Below are 17,352 nucleotides of genomic sequence, written 5' to 3'. Positions count from 1 at the left end.
TCACTCTGGGACGTGTAATTTCCCCAAATTACCGATAAAATGACAGTAAAGCAATGAAAACTTTTAGGAAGAGGGACGCCTGGTTGGCTCAGTGGTTAAGCATCTGCCTTTGGCTCAGGGTGTGATCCCAGAGTCCTGGGTCAAGTCCCACATTGAGCTCCCTGCATGGAGTCTGCTTCTCCCTCTGCCTATGTTTTTGCCTCTCTCTGTGTGTCTCTCATGCATAAATAAATAAAAATCTTTAAAAAAATTTTAGGAAGACACTATAAATACTAATTTGAAATTTGTTTCATCTGGATTCTTTTCTATCTGTAGGAATTTGAATGAAGCAAAAAACTAAATAATAATTAAAAACTGGTTTAATTAATGGCAATTGGTTCCTTTCCCATAGCCTCCCTCCAGATTGTCTTTTATAAGTTAGATATATGAAATATTGCTGGATAACTAAGCTTTCCTATATCATTCTAAGGGGAGCTTAATTATTATCGAACATTTTTTTTCTATGATAAACTTCTTTTGAAACTTTCTTGGGATAACTTCAGAAATGAAATATTTGTTGGATAAAAGCAATTCAAAAATGAATGGATTAAAAATCCGAATAATTTTATTACTAAAATGGTATTAATTAAAGATGCAAAGAAAAAAGAAATTCTTAGATAATTGATTAAAATTCTAGATGTAACTGCACTTATCAAGCACAAAATACATTTATATGACTATTTCCTTATGTTGAAATATAATTGACACTTTAAAATTGTTTTTCTATGTCTAATGTCTATCTATAGATAATGGCTTTAAAAATTAGGAGAGTTATCATTTCACTTATCTAACTGAAATATTTGCTCTTTTAAAAATCACATTTAGTTATGTGATTAAAATATGAAAGATTAAACCATTTAAATAGTAAAGGCTGTTAGAAGCAAAATTTATCTTCAAAAATTTAGGGTAATGAAAGAACATGCTGGACATAATTAGTTGGAAGACTTAACATGGTACCTTATAACGGCTACTTACTGGCTAGGTGATCTGAGTTCCATTTTCTGTATCTATACATGAGAATAAGACCACTTTTCAAATTTATAGTGCTGTTGTGAGGCTCAAATAAGACACGCATCCCAACCACTTGGTAAACTGAAATGATATGTACATTAGTATATTATTATGTGTGTATAATGCTTTCTAGAATCAGCCTAAAGCTGGCAACTTTTGATGTAGTAGTAGAGACGGTGAGTTCTCACTCACTGGGGCTGATGCCAGTGACTTTAAGGAGTTATTTAATCTTTCTAAATCTCATTTATTTTTCTTATTTTTAAAATGGGGAGAATAATAGAACTATTTCAAGGTTGTGTGTAAATTAAACAAGACAGAATTTGGAAAGCAAATGCACTGTGACTGGCACAAGTTAATCCTATCCAAATGTTATCTATTACTAACATTCCTATATTGGAGAAAACGGTTCAATTTCATAGAACTAAGTATTCTATGGTTACTTACTAATATTCATGTTATCTACAAGGGAATAAATCTAGGCCCATGGGCCTGGAAAGAGGTCAAATGCCCCATCTGATTCTCAACAGCTTGTCCCTGGTCAGGCTCTGGAACAACTCAAAAATGTATAATGTTTGTTTATAAAGATTTATTTATTTATTTGAGAGAGACAGAGAGAGCAGGATTAGAAGGGGCAGAGGGAGATGGAGAGAGAAACTTCAAGCAGACTCCACCCTGAGCATGGAACCCAACCTGGAGCTTGATCTCATGACCCTGAGATCAGGACCCGAGCCAAAACCAAAAGTCAGAAGCTCAACCGACTGTACCATCGAGGCACCCCAAAATGTATATTGTTAAGAGCACTGTACAAATCCTATGTAGCATAATCTTTTAGTTTGATCCAATTTGATTTCAGATGGGTTGTCTGCAGTATGCCTTGTAGTACAAGTTTGAGACAAGGAACAGATCAGAAACTGAATCAGTGGAAAAGACAGTCCCCTCACTAGAATTTTATTAATGGTCAACCACACTACAGCTAACAACCCAGATTATGTTCTTCAGGGCTTTTTCTATTAAAATGTTGCTGGATGGGAATGTTCACTGTGGGCTCAGGACTCTACCACCTCTTAGTTTAAGTATAAACAGACTTTACCTCTTTCTCTGGCATGCATGGCTAAAATTATATTCTTTCCCAATGATAACTATAATCTTGTTAGGTTTAAAGGTTTGAGGGGATTTTTTTTTTTTTTCTGCCAAAAGGAAAAATTAGATCTCTTGCTTTTTTTCTGGTTAGGCTTTACATATGTACTTTCACTCTCTCCTAGTTTATGAGGAGGCTGGATGGATCCTGCTCAAGTTTTTAAAATTCATTTTTGAACTGATATCAACAATATAAAATTTCACATAAAAGAAATATTTTGAGTCAGTTGTACGTTATGGAAAAAATTTAAAATGGAAATAACTTGTCAAATTTGGAATGTGAGATTCATGAAAATGTTTTACTTTTCTTTATTCTGTTTCTAGTTTGTGAACACTCAGCTAAAGTGTTGCAAAGCATAGGACTGTTCACGTCATATATTCTATTTTACAATTTAATTTTAGTGTAGGTGATATATTCACATGGTTCAAAAAACATATGTGAATACATATTGTGAAAAGGCTCCTCAACCTTTGTAGTCACATGCCCAGTTCCCACACTCTTCCCTCCAGAAAACTTTCCCCAGTGTTACTGAGAAATAATTAATATATATCACTGTGTAAGTTTAAGGCACACAGCATGATGGTTTGATTTATTGTGAAATCATTGCTGCAATGGGCTTAGCTAATGTTCATCTCCTATAGATACAATAAAAAGAAAAGAAGGAAAAGAAGGTAAAGTGAAAAAAATTCTTTGTAATGAGAATTTTTAGGATTTACTCTCTTAACAACTTCCCTATATATCACACAGTGGTATAACTGTAGTCATCATATTCATTATATCCTAGTACTTATCTTGTAACTAGAAGTCTGAACTTGACCACCTTCTACCTCTGGTAACCACAAATCTGATCTCCTTTTCTATAGGTTTGATGTTATGTTTCTTTTTTTGTTGTTTGTTTTAAATTCCACATGTAAGGGCGATTATACAGTATTTGTCTTTGTCTGACTTATTTCACTTAGCATAATGTCTTCAAGTTCCATCCATGTTGTCACAAATGGTAGAGTTTCTTTGGCTTTTATGGCTGAATAACATTCCATTGTTTTATATATATATTTCTCACAACTTTTTTATCCATTCATTCATCAATAGACACTTAAGTTGTTTCCATATCTTGGCTATTGTAAATAATGCCGCTATGAACATGGGAGTGCAGATATCTTTTTGAGTTTGTGTTGTTGTTTCCTTTGGATATATTCCTAGAAGTGAGATTGCCAGACTATGGTTGTTCTATTTTTAATTTTTTAAGGAAACTTAAAGCTGTTTTCCATAGTGGTTGTACCAGTTTACAGTCCCACCAACAGTGCACAAGGGTTCCCTTTTGTTCACATCCATGACAGCATTTGTTATCTCTTGTTTTTTGATGATGGACATTCTAACAGGCATGGAGTGATATTTCATGTGGTTTGAATTTGCATTTCCTTAATGACTAGTGGTCTTTTCATGAACCTGTTAGTGTTTTGGACATCTTCCTTGGATCTTCCTTGAAGGATATCTTCCTTGAATAGAGATTCAAGTCTTTTGCCAATTTTTAAATTGGGTTATTTATTTTTGTTCTATTGAGTTGTAGGAATTCTTTATGTATTTTAGATACCTACAGAAAGTTTTTATTAGCTTTTTCTGTATTTTCCTAGTGTGTGTGTGTGTATACATATATATATATATATATATATATATATATATATAAAACAAAAACACAAATTCTCATTTTTGTCTTTCGTAAACAAAAGCACACAATTCTACAACTTGCCTTACTTAATAACAATATACGATTCCCCATATAATACCTAAAAAGCATTCTCATTCTTTTCTTTTTACTGCTGCATAGTATTCCATGCTACATATGGGCTAACCCTATTGATAAACTTTTAATTTCAGAGTAGTTTTAGCTTGACAGAAAAGTTTCAGTAGTATCACAGAGGGTTCCCATATACCCCATACAGTTTCCCATATTGCTAACATTGCTGTGGTACATTTGGCACAACTAATGGACAAATATTGATACTTCACTATTGCCTAAGTTCATATTTTCTTTGGATTTCTTTAGTTTTTATAAAGTCTTTTTTTTTCTATCCCAAGACCCCATCAGACTTGCCCTGGTTTTGAGAAGACTGGCCTTGACGGTTTTGAGAAGTAGTAGTTAGATATTTTGTAGTATGTCCTTCAATTTTGGTTGTCTAATATTTTTCTCATGATTAGATAGTGGTTAAGGATTTGAGGGAGGAAGTCTACAGTGCCATTCTTATCATATTATATCAAGGGCATATGTTATTTGACATAGCTCTTGATGTTGCCAGCCTTAGTCACCTGGCTAAGATAGTATTTATTAGGCTTCTCTACTATAGAGTTCCTGTTTTTCCCCCTTCCCAAACTGTCCTCTTTCGAAGGAAGTCACTGTGTAGCCCATACTTAAGGGGTGAAGAGTTGTGCTTTAACTTCTTGAGGGTGAATTATCTACATGAATTATTGGGAATTCTGTATTTTACCTAGTTGATTATTTATACAAATCATTAATTTGTATCAGCATGGATTCATGGATGCTAATTTTATACTTTGGACTATAATTCAATACTACTATGTTGTTTTGTTCAAATTGTTCCAACTTTGGACATTGGAAGCTTTTCAGTTGGCTTCTCTATTCCATTGACATGCCGACATCATTTTGATTTTTGAGCATTTACTCTTGGCCACTGCAATATGCCTGACTCATCTTTTATGTTCCCGGCTCCAGGTCTACAATCAGCTATTTCTCTAAGGAGCCTTGGTTCCTTTTATTGAGAATTAAGTTATAAACCAAGACCCGGTTCCTGGGTATGCTCATTGATACTGGATGTCATTGCTTCTAAGCCATCTCCGTGGACAGAGCTAAGAAGAATATGTGTGTACATTTGACAACTATATATCTGTATCTACATTAAGTTAAATATGAGTTCATGCTGATGTCTCTAAGTGATATTCCTAATTTTTTTGCCTTTACAAACATTATTGCAACTAACAACTTTACATATGTATGTATGTATGAGAGGATATGTAGGATAAATTCCCAAAAGTGGAAGTGCTGGGTCAAAGGGTACATTGGAGTACAAAGGGTACATTCATTTTTTTTTTCACTGTTCAAAATCATCCTTATTTATTTGGTTACTTATTTAATTATTTCCCTCACCCCCACCCACCTCCCCGAGGATAAGCTCCAAGAAAGCTGTGATGTCTCCCCTGGTACTTTGCAGAGCGTGGCAGATAGAAGATGCTCCATTAGGATTTGCCATATGAGTGAATTGGCTTCTTTCCATGTGCAGGTGCCTTAGCCTGCTCCTGCTGGAGGGTGAATGGAGACAGGGAGGAGGAAGCAGGAGACCCTTGAGTGTGTACTTGGTGGCTGGTTCAGATGTCCTCGATTAATCTAATTCTCTTCATTGGGCCTGGTGCAAAGATTTCTGCTTGGTTGGAGAAGAGGGGCTGGGCTCTGGGAACTGCAGCCCCAGCCCCCGAGCTCTGGAGCCTGCTGTGCCAACCCCCTCCTCCATGGCCAGGCTCTCCCAGTTAATCTGCCTGCCCACAGACCCTTTTTTTTGCGGGGGGGGGGGGGGGGGGCGGAATGCAACAACTTTATTGAAAGAAAAGTGCAATGAATTTTGTCAACAGCTTAAAGGGGGAAATTAGACACCTCCCCTCAAGCGCAGGACCAAGTGCAGAGTGGATTCCTTCTGGATGTTGTAGTCGGGCAGGGTGCGCCCATCTTCCAGCTGTTTGCCGGCAAAGATCAACCTCTGCTGGTCAGGGGGATGCCCTCTTTTTCTTGGATCTTCCCTTTGACATTCTCGATGGTGTCACTGGGCTCCACCTCCAGAGTGATGGTCTTACCAGTCAAGGTCTTCACAAAGATCTGCATTCCCCCCCCTGAGGCGAAGGACCAGGTGCAGAGTGGACTCCTTCTGGATGTTGTAGTCAGACAGGGTGCACCCATCTTCCAGCTGTTTGCTGGCAAAGATCAACCTCTGCTGGTCAGGGGGGATGCCTTCCTTGTCCTGGATCTTTGCCTTGACATTCTCGATGGTGTCATTGGGCTCCACCTCCAGAGTGATGGTCTTACCAGTCAAGGTCTTCACGAAGATCTGCATGCCCCCCCTGAGGCAAAGGACCAGGTGCAGAGTGGTACATTTCTAAATCTGATAGAATCTTCATAAGGGGGATTTAAATATATACTTCCATTAGTAATACAGGATAGTACCTATTTTCTTATAGCTTTGACAGCTCAAAATGCTATCAAAATTTTACTTTTATCAATCTGATATATGACAAATGACATTTGTGTGTAGTTTTAATTAGCATTTTCCTTATTATCTTTAATACTAAACTTTTCATTTGCTTAAGAATAACATGTATTGTGGCACCTGAGCAGCTTGGATGGTTAAGCGTGGGACTCTTAGTTTCAGCTCAGGTCATGATCTTGCAGTCATGGGATTGATCCCTGTGGTAGGCCCTGCACTCAGTGCAGAGTTTGGAATTCACTTCAGATTCCTTCTCCCTCTCCTTTTGCCCCTCCCCCTTCATGTGCACTGTTCTTTTTCAAATAATAAATCAAACCTTAAAAAAAATAAAATAATCACTTGTATTTATTTAGTCATATCCTTGACTTACTCTTCTATTGCATTATTGGTCTTTTTCTTCCTGTTTCTGCGTATTCTTTTTATATTATAGAACTTAATAGTTTGTTGGTATCTGTAATAATTTCCCCAGTTTCTTATTCTTGTAATTTTTCTTTTGTTATAAAGTTCTTCCCCATCCAAGGTTGTAAGAAATTAATCCATGTCTTCCTACAACATTTTTATAGTTCTAATTATTTTACATTTATTTATTTTAAGATTTTATTTATTCACAGGAGACATACAGAGAGAGGTAGAGACATAGGCAGAGGGAGAGCAGGCTTCTCACAGAGAGCCTGATGTGGGACTCGATTCCGGACCCCTGGAATCATGCCCTGAGCAGAAGGCAGATGCTCATCTGCTAAGCCACCCAGGCGACCCTAATTATTTTACATTTAAGTAGAAAAGTGACCCACTTGGAATATATTCTGGTATATGGACAGAGAGGGGGCTGGATTCAATTTTATCTTTTCTAGACAGACACAATATTATTTACTGAATACTACATATTTTCACCATAGATTTGAGATGTCATTTTATTAAATACTGAATTCCAATGGTTGGGTCTATTTCTAAACTTTTGGTTCTGTTCTTTTGGTCTATTTAGTCATTAACCACTGTGTTCAAATACTTAAGATTTTATTACACTACTACTACTGCTGCTAATAACAAGATATGCTATATAGCTCATTACACTTTTTAAAGACAATTTGTATTTGCCTATTTTCCATATTTTTGTTAGAATTACCTTTCCTAGTAAATCATCTCTAGGCCAAAACATCAACAACAACAAAAAACTCTGTTGGTATTTTTATTGCAATACTAATATTATACATTAACTTAGAGAGATTTAGCATCTTTATGATGTAGAGTGTTTCCAAGAATGTTGTAAGGCTTTTCCAAATGTTGAAAACTTCATTGTGACCTTTAAAAGTGCTCTGAAGTTCTTTTAATATAGGATTTGTACATTTATTTTTAAAGTTTATTCTTAGTTTCTCTTTTTTTGTTAAAGCATATATATTTTTTCATCATTAAATCCCTTTCTTTTTCTATGTAAATACATATTTTTAAAATTATTAGATTTCCTCAGTTTTTACTTAATATTCTTTTTCTGTACAAAGATCCCATCTAAGATACCACCATGTACTTAATAGTCTTTAATAGTCTCCTGAGGAGTCTTTAATAGTCTCCTGAGGTTCCCCTAGAGTGATCATTTCTCAATCTTTTCGTGTTCTTGATAACCTTGTCAGTTTGAGAGGTACCAAATAGTTTGTACAATGTTTCTTAATTTGGGTTTGTCTAATGTTTTCCTCTTGGTTGATAGGAATTATGGGTTTTGATAACTTTGCCTATTTTTGATAGGATTGTTTTTTTGTTTTCTTTCGAGAGTTCTTTGTATGTTACAGAGACAAGACTTGTAAAATATGTGACTTACAGATATTTTTTCCCTGTCTGTAGCTTGTCTCTTCATTCTTTTATAAGTAACTTTTCATAAAACCAAAGTTTTACAATTTTATGAAGTCTAATTTATCATTTCTTTTCCTCTATGTGTCATGTTTTAGGGGTTATATCTAAGAACTTCTTGTAAAACCTTAGGTCATGAAGATTTTCTCCTAGTTTTCTTCTAAAAAATTTATAGTTTTACATTCTAACTTTCTATGATCAAATTAGAGCTAACTGTATCAAGTGAAAGGTTTAGGCTGAGGTGTACTTTTTAAAAATATAGATAGAAGTTGTTCCAACATTTGTTGAAAAGGCTACACTGTTCTGTTGAATTGCTTTTGCATATTTATATAAAAGAATCAGATGACTATTTTTAAGTCAGTGTATTTCTGAATTCTACCTTCTGTTCCATGATCTATGCATTTATCCCTTCACTAATTCAACATTGACTTTATTATTGTAACTTTATAGTAAGTCTTAACATTGGGTATATGATTTTTGCAGCTTTATTCTTATTTTTTGTTTTAGATATTATAATTTATTAGCCATTCCATATAAATTTAAAAATCAGCTTGAATATGTCTAGAAAAAAATCCTGCTGGGATTTGGATTGATACTGCATTAAATCTACAGTTTGGGAAGCACTGACTTCTTTACCATGTGGAAACTTCTAATCCAAAAATATAGTATATTTTTCATTTATTTAGGTTTTATTTCTTTTGTCATCATTTTGTAGTTTTTAGCATACAGATCTTGTACATTTTTTGTTAGATCTATACTTAAGTATTTCGTTTTTTGAGCTATCGTAAATAATGCTATTTATTAAAATTTTGGTATATAATATATATTGCTAGTACATTTAAATACAATTGACTTTTGTGCTCTGACATTATTCCTGCAATCTTGCTTAATTTACTAGTTCTAGGATTTTTTTTTTATTGTTTAATTTTTTACATAGACAATCCTTTTATCTGAGAACAGGGGCCGTTTTATTTTCTCCTTCCTCTTTATTTCTTTTTCTTACCCTATTGCACTTATTGCTAAGACTTTCAGTCCTATATTGAATAGGAGTGGTGAGAGTAGACATTTTTGACCCTGATCTTACAGGGAAACCATCTGGTCTTTCACTAAGTATAACAATAGGTTTAGATTTTTTTTTTTTTAGATGTCTTTTATGACATTGAGGAATATTACTTAGTTTTCTTACTCTTCTAAAATAATGAATGGATGTTGTATTTAGTCAAATGCTTTCTCTGCATCTATTTATATGTTAATGTGGCTTTTCTTCTTTATTTACATTGATGAGATTTTCAAATATTGAACCAGCATTGAATTTCTAGGATAAACCCCAACTGGTCATGTGTACTACTTTTTTTTATATGTTGCTTGATTCATTTGGTAATATTTTGTTGAAAATTTTTTTAAGTTTATGAAGGATCCTAGTCTGTAGTTTCTCCCTCCTCCCACCTCCTTTTGCTCTTGTTGCTGTTCTCCTCCTCCTTCTCCTCCCCCTCCTTCTCTCTCTCTCTTTTTCTTATTCTCTGTCAGGTTTTGGAGTAAAGACAATTCTAGCCCCATAAAATGTGTTAGGAAGAATTCTCTATTTTTTTTCAAATTTTATTTATTTATTCATGAGAAACACAGAGAGAGAAAGAGGCAGAGACACAGGCAGAGGAAGAAGCAGGCTCCATGCAGAGAGCCTGACCTGGGACTTGATCCTGGGTCTCCAGGATCATGCATGCCCTGGGCTGAAGGTGACGCTAAACCGCTGAGCCACCTGGGCTGCCCAGGAAGAATTCTTCTATTTCTGGAAGAGATTATGTATAATTGGTGATATTACTTCATTAAATGTTTGATAGAATTTTCCAGTGAAATATCTGGTCCTGGAGATTTTTCCTAGAAGTTAAATAATTCAATTGCTTAAATAGTTATAAGACAATCACGATATCTATTCATCTTGCACAAGTTTTGCTGGTTTGTGATTTTTGGAGGACGTGGTTCATTTCCTTTTTGTTTTCTAATTAGTGTACATAGTGGTTTTTTCCTAATGCTCTGTTAATGTCTGCAGAGTCTGTAGTGAATCCTCTTTTTTTTATACCTGATAATGATACTCTGTGCCTTTTATAGTTTTTCTTTCCTTAGTCAAATTTTGCTTCATGTTTATCAATTTTATTGATGTTTTCAAATATCTAGATTTTGGTTTCATTGATTCTACTTTTTTTTTTTTCAATTTTATTGATTTTTGTTCTTTATTATTTCTTTCTTTTCTGCTTGATTTTTGCTTATTTTTAAAAACTGGCTTCCTGAGGTTTAAGTTTAGTTTTTTTTTTTATTAATTTTAGATTTTTTTCTACTATAAGCATTTAATGATATAAACTTCCCTCTTATAATTGACTCAACTGTACCACATAAATTTTCATGTTTTCTTTTCACTTATTTAAAATCTTTTCTAATATCTGCTGAGATATATGATCCATATACTATTTAGAATTTTGTCGTTTAATATGTTTGAAGATTTTCCTGAAATCTGTGTTATTAATTTCTTGTTCAATACCTTTGATCTGAGAACATATTTGTATGATTTTAATTATTTTAAATTTAAGGTTGTTGTATGACCCAGTATATGGTCCACCTTGATCATTATTCCATGTGCATTTAAAAACAATGCCTATATTCTGTAATTGTCAATTAGATCCAGTTGGTTGATGTTTTCCTCTTGGTTTAGCCTGTTTGTTGCCCAGTCATCCTCTTGAAATTATGAATTTATGCCTTTTGTCAAATTTGGGAAATATTTAGCCATTGTTTCTTCCAATGTTTGTTTAGCACCATACTCTTTCTCCTGAGACTAACAATATATGTCTATTAGAACTTTGGTTGTCCCACAAGCCCCCAAGGTTTTGTTCATTTCTTTGCCAAGCTTTTTTCCCTGTGTTTGTTGTTCAGATTGGATGACTGCTATCATTCTATGTTCAAGGTCACTGATTTTTCCTTTGCCTACTCTCAATTCTGTGATTTCTATCTAATGAGATTTTTTTTATTTATTTTTTTAATAAATTAATTTTTTATTGGTGTTCAATTTACCAACATACAGAATAACACCCAGTGCTCATCCCGTCAAATGTCCCCCTCAGTGCCCGTCACCCACTCACCCCCACCCCCCACCCTCCTCCCCTTCCACCACTCCTAGTTCGTTTCCCAGAGTTAGGAGTCTTTATGTTCTGTCTCCCTTTCTGATATTTCCCACACATTTCTTCTCCCTTCCCTTATATTCCCTTTCACTATTATTTATATTCCCCAAATGAATGAGAACATACACTGTTTGTCCTTCTCCGATTGACTTACTTCACTCAGCATAATACCGTCCAGTTCCATCCACGTTGAAGCAAATGGTGGGTATTTGTTGTTTCTAATGGCTGAGTAATATTCCATTGTATACAATACTAATGAGATTTTAGTTTTGGTTATTGTATAATTTTGTTCTAAATATCCATTTGTTTCTTCTTTATACTTTCCTTTTTTTTCATGGTTCTTTTTATTTTAACATTTATTTCAAGGATGTTCACAATTATTCATTTAAGCACTTTTATAATACCTGTTTTATAAGTTGAGGATTTTTTATTTTTTTATTTTTTTTATTTATTTTTTTAGTTAAGGATTTAAAAAAAATATTTACTTATTCATGAGAGACATAGAGAGAGAGAGTCAGAGACTTAGGGAGGGAGGGAGGAGGGGAGAAGCAGGCTCCCTACAGGGAGCCCAAGTGGGACTTCATCCTGGATCCCAGGATCAAGCCCTGAGCTGAAGGCAACCGCTCAACTGCTGAGCCACCAGGCGTCCCTATAATACCTGTTTCAAAGTCTTTCACATATAATCTCAAAACTTATTTCCACTTATTGTTGGCATCTATTTATTATTATTTTCCATGCAAGTTGAGATTTACATGGTTCCTTGTTTGCCAAGTAATTTTGGCAATGGTGTTGAAAGATTATTGTTTAGAGACATGTAGTATTCAAAGATTCTAAATATATTTGTTCATTTGTTCATTAGGGGAAAAACAGCCAAAGTCTGTCTGATCAGTTAATACCATACAAATTCTTTCATTATCAAGTAGAACTATTTTTTCTTCTATTGGTACAGTTATTTATCTTTAACATGGCACTACATACTTACATATAAGCAAAGACAAAATTCTCCCACTTGCAGAGAAGGAAAATAATACTTTCTTCTCCTCATATACAAGAACTACCAATTCTTGGGGCCCCTGGGTGGCTTCGTTGGCTAAAGCGTCTGCCTTTGGTTCAGGTCATGATCCCCGGGGTCTTGGGATGAAGCCCCTGGTCCGGCTCCCTGCTCAGTGGGGAGCCTGCTTCACTCTCTCTCTCTCTCCCTTTGCTGCTCCCCCTGCTTGTGCTTTCCTCTGGTTCTCTCTCAAATAAATAAATAAAATCTTTAAAAAAAACGAATTACTAATTCTTCCCTCATAAGGGTGACTAGGAGAAGGAAGGATGAATAAGGCACGAGTGGCTTCTGTTAGTTTTGCCAATTCACTTAAAATTTCTCCTGCTAGAAACTGAGGGAGGGAGGAAGTGAGGCAGGGAGGGAGGGAGGCAGGGAGGGAGGGAGAGAGGAAGGACGGAAGTGGGAAGGAAGGGAGATGGGAAGGAATGAAGGGAGGGAGGGAGGGAGGAAGGGAGGAAGGGAAGGAAGAAGGAATGGAGGTAGGGAGGGAGGGAGGGAGAGAGGTAGGAAGGAAGGAGCAAGCTTTAAACTGACATAAACATGTCTTTCAATTGAGACACAAATACCTTTGTATTCATAGTGCTCAAGGCCTTTTGATTATATACTTGGAGATTCAGGTTCTAGTTTTGGCAGTTCTCAGCTTGCAACCTTGTTCACTGGACTCCTTGCTCACCTTTGAGGTAGTGGTTATAATAGAACTCCCATGCAGGAGTTGCTCTGAAGTTCAATAATGCATGTTAAAGATTAGAACCAAACACATAGAGCTGGCAATATATCAGTGATAGATTTCTTTCTTTTCTTCCTTCCAAGAAGCAATTATATTTATTCTGAAACAACATTTATCACACTTAAAACTGCTCTAAGGAAGAATCTCCAAATTTCCTATAGTAACTCATTCCAATATTATGTAAGAAAAAAAGTCACAAAATCTAAGTGCATGCGAGTAATGTCTATTTAATAAAGTTTAGATATCGACTAAAGTACCTCTTCTCATTAGTCATTTTGAGATATCCCAGTAATACTTGTAGGTAAGATGAAATGAAAACAGTTCAAACAATGAAAAATTACCTAAATAAATGTGAACTACTTGACATTTTGGGGATGATGGCATTGATAAGATTTTTAAAAATCTGGCTGTCAGATTTTCATATCTTTGGCAAGTTAATTAAGAGAACTTTAGCTTGTTAAATACTGTTTGAAATTTTACACTTAATGAAGGTATGAACTATATATCTTTGCTCGATCCAGAAAAAAAAAAAAACCATAATTGTCACTGAAGGAATTACAATAATTTTATTGTTCCTAATTTTAGGAACTTTTCCTTAAGAAAATTAGAAAGTGAACTAAATTTTCTTTTCTTAAAAAAAGAAAAAAAATGTACTTACTTCTAAGATTATGAAGTAACATATCTAGTAAAGTCATAAATTTTATATATTGAATAACAGAAAAGTCCATTCCTCTAGCCCACAAAAATCCAGATACATAATAATCTAGTAGAATGGCTTCCTTTAAACAGGTGTGAAGGTTTTTGAAATTCAATTTTTTTTTCAGTTTTCTGTAACAAAAAGAAAAATCCAGACATTAAAATCAGATCAGCAAATGGTTCCTTTCCTAAGTTTTGAAAATGCAGATATTTTTCTTGAATGAAAATTCTATAATACCCTTAATCTAAAAATATCCACAGTTCTATAGAAATCCTAAGTCCAAAATGACATTCAAAAGGGAAACAGAGGGAAAAGGAAGAGATACAGCAAGTTCAAGCATTCCTGTTGCTCCTCTTCCTCCCCTTCCTCTATTCTTGTAATTCTCCTCCTCACCTTCCTCCTTCTGTCTTCAAAGTACAGTAATTTTACTAGCATTTTCTTCTCTGAAATTCAATATCTTTTTCCATTTATACAATCAAGATTGTGTCTGACAACATTCTGGAACTATCTTGTTAAACAAATATCTGTCCTGTTTTCTAAACAATTCCAGTTGTGTATATTTTACTTATTTTGTCTATCGCTGTAATTTTCTATTAAACTTCAAACATTTTTTTCAAATCATTTCATTTTATATACTTTTCTCAATACTGTTTTCTAGGTCCTTTGGTGTTCTCAGCAGTGTTACTTCTCCCTTGGGCTGCTTAGAGAGCTCACCTCCATAAGATCTTTTCTTTTCTACTCTTTGCTTTTTAATATTATTTATCCCCCTTTAATTTCTTATCTATTCCTTGAGTTTTTATAATCTGTTTTATGCTCTTGTTGTGATTGCTTCATAGGGTTTTTTTTTTTTAAATTCATGGTAAGTGTTTGGCAGTATAGACTCTTCATCTGCCATCTCCATGCAGTTCTTTTTAATTAAATATTTGACCTAAATATTTGCATGTGTTCTTTGTTTTTCATTTTCATTTTTTCAGTGTTTGATTATATGAAAATGAAGGCAACTATTTGTCTCAGAGTATTTCAGTGAAACTTCTTTGACATCCCTCTATCCTTGCTCTTCCCCAACCCCCTTCACCACTTCCCCTAGTACCATTTGAATCTTAACCTTCAACTTGAATTGCAGGGCTGAATAGTCACCATTTCTATTCTTTGTTCAGATATTCCATCCCAAAGGAGGTTATGCAGGAAGGAATTTGGAGCAAGATGCTATTGCAGTTTGAGTGCAAAGTTCCCATAAATTTAGTGGCAATTTTGTAAGTTTTTCCTCTGGGTTTAGATAAAGAAAGATGGGATATGGGAAAGGACATGCCACAGCTGTGGCATCAGAGACTACAGGGAAAGAAAAAGATGCTTAACAGGGACTTAGGAAGTTGTGCTATAGTGATATGTGATATAACTATCTACTTTGTCTCACCAAGAATTCCAGTAAAAGTATTACATTATTCCTACATGCTCTTGAAGTTGAAGTGCATCTTATTTTTTTAGATGATGACATTCAGAAATATGCCTTAAGGCAAGAGCTGAACAGCTCAGGGAGCCCAGTTATGGAAGGTTATTAAAAGATCTCTCAGGGTTATTTCTGTATTTAAATAGTTATTTTCAATTTAATCCTTAACCTTTTTCCAAAAAGGATTCGTGTGGATCTGTAAAAAAATCAGGGTTATATTAAAAGCATGAATGAATGATAATAGTTGGGAGATCATGGGAAATGTAATCAGACATTTAACTTTGCTTGAAGTGTACTCTAGAAATATGTTTTAATGATACTATAATGTTTCATTTGGTTGGCTGCTTTCATGAAACATAATTTTTAATTTTAAAAGGTAAGGAAATGTGCTGATTTCTTATAATTTATTTAAATAGGTTTATAGCTTTGTAGACTGTATGGCATACTTCTGTCACATGGTGACAGGATACCTAAATTATATTTCTGTCATTTTGAAGGGTATATAATCCCCATTTATAATAATGCTATTTTAAATGGGAAGCGAATGACTGATTGCAAATATTTCAGGATTACTGTTACAAAAATCATATAAAGAACCTCAAGAAAATTACTTTGCAAAGAAATGGCTCCTGACATAACATTATCATTTATTCAAAATTGATATCCTAAAATCTGAGATTACTTCAGGTGAATTTATTAATGAGACAATCTAAAAGGTCAACCTACATTGAACCTAATTGTTTCCATACAGTTAACTTCTGTATCACCCTCTGTATCATTTCCTTCATCCTAGATGTAACCTCTTAAAGATTAAAAATACCTTTAGAATTTAAATATTTGACAATAAAGAGCCAATAAGTGGGGAAAAAGAAAGACTGTCACACAAGGTATGGTACACAGTACAACTTAAGATGTGGTGAGAAATAAACAAGTCTAAAAAATTTATTTTCAATACCTTTTTATTTAATATTAATTGCATTTAATATAACATCTTTTGACATTGCATACAAATAAATTGTAAACTATATTAAATGCCTGTCATTTGCATATTATTTTGCCTACTATAAAATACCTATTTTTTGCACTTCAATGATCAACATTTGGGATTATCTAAAAATGGAAAATATTTTACTTAAAGCATAATCAGTGATACTAATATAATGAATGCATTTTACTAATCAATTTTTAAAAAAGATTTTATTTATTTGACAGAAAGAAAGAGCACAAGCAGGGGGAGTGAGAGAGAAGGGGGAGAAGCAGGCAGCCTGATGTGGGGCTCAATCTCAGGACCCTGGGATCATGGCCAGAGCCAAAGGTGGGTGCTTAACAAACTGAGCCACTAGGTGCCCCTACTAATCAATTCTGTTACTAAAAAACAGAATTTCCAATGGACATTCATTTCTATAAAAATGCTAAAATTACTATGATAAAAATGCTATGTTTAAAAATCTGTGAAATTTTTAATTGACTAATACTTAAAAAGCTATATAGCTGGTTAGCAGTATGGCCAAATCACAGATCACCAGGATTTCTAGCAAGATTTGCAAGCCCTGAAGGTGAAGAGCATCCTGGGAAACGCCTGTCAGTGTCATTTGCCTGCTCTTAATATGCTTTCCCTTCTCAGATTTCTCTTCCAGCCAGTACATTTGTCATATTTCCTTCTCAGTAGTAAATCACCTCTATTCCACAATATTTGTAAGATTTGCAAATGATAGCCACTGACAGTCATTTTCTATTTGTCCATTATGGTCCACAATACCCTCCTAACATCCAGATGACTGGCTTGGAGAACAGACATTACTGTCCAGAACATCACATCTCTACACATTATAGTCAATCAGGCTTCCATTATTAGAGCAAGATAACTTTTAAAATGACTGATTCTCAAAACACATTTTAGGAACTTGGGTGTTAGATATATCTGACTAGAGTTCTAAGTAAATGATTTGCTGGAGAAATCAATGGCCTTAA

The 17,352-nt window shown here is 34.5% G+C and overlaps 1 protein-coding gene and 1 long non-coding RNA gene across 5 annotated transcripts in view; one reads left to right on the top strand and one right to left on the bottom strand.

Moving 5' to 3' along the window:
- The window catches only part of LOC125754942 (uncharacterized), a 73,147-nt gene that overhangs the window by 25,493 nt on the left and 30,302 nt on the right, over window positions 1-17,352 (top strand). Inside the window, exon 2 of the long non-coding RNA XR_007410117.1 lies at window positions 16,594-16,696. This is a non-coding gene — a long non-coding RNA (uncharacterized LOC125754942). The remainder of the gene's footprint in view (window positions 1-16,593; window positions 16,697-17,352) is intronic.
- CABCOCO1 (ciliary associated calcium binding coiled-coil 1) overlaps window positions 1-17,352 on the bottom strand; it is a 117,313-nt gene that overhangs the window by 87,452 nt on the left and 12,509 nt on the right. The window contains exons 1-3 of one of the 4 annotated variants that reach the window (XM_049108969.1): window positions 13,896-14,034; window positions 13,184-13,337; window positions 1,015-1,131 (exon numbers count right to left, since the gene is read on the bottom strand). The exons of 1 other annotated variant lie outside the window; for it this stretch is intronic. In XM_049108969.1, coding sequence (XP_048964926.1) covers window positions 1,015-1,114 — 100 coding nt within the window. In that variant the 5' untranslated portion in view covers window positions 1,115-1,131; window positions 13,184-13,337; window positions 13,896-14,034. Of the gene's footprint in view, window positions 1-1,014; window positions 1,132-13,076; window positions 13,338-13,895; window positions 14,066-17,352 lie in introns of those variants that run through there. 2 more of the 4 variants (XM_049108970.1, XM_035715032.2) reach the window with 2 other exon arrangements.

This window comes from Canis lupus, chromosome 4 (genome assembly GCF_003254725.2).
Source record: "Canis lupus dingo isolate Sandy chromosome 4, ASM325472v2, whole genome shotgun sequence".
Lineage (NCBI taxonomy): Eukaryota > Metazoa > Chordata > Mammalia > Carnivora > Canidae > Canis > Canis lupus.
The sequence above is the reverse complement of the archived record's forward strand: the minus strand, read 5'-3'. Positions and strand labels throughout refer to the sequence as shown.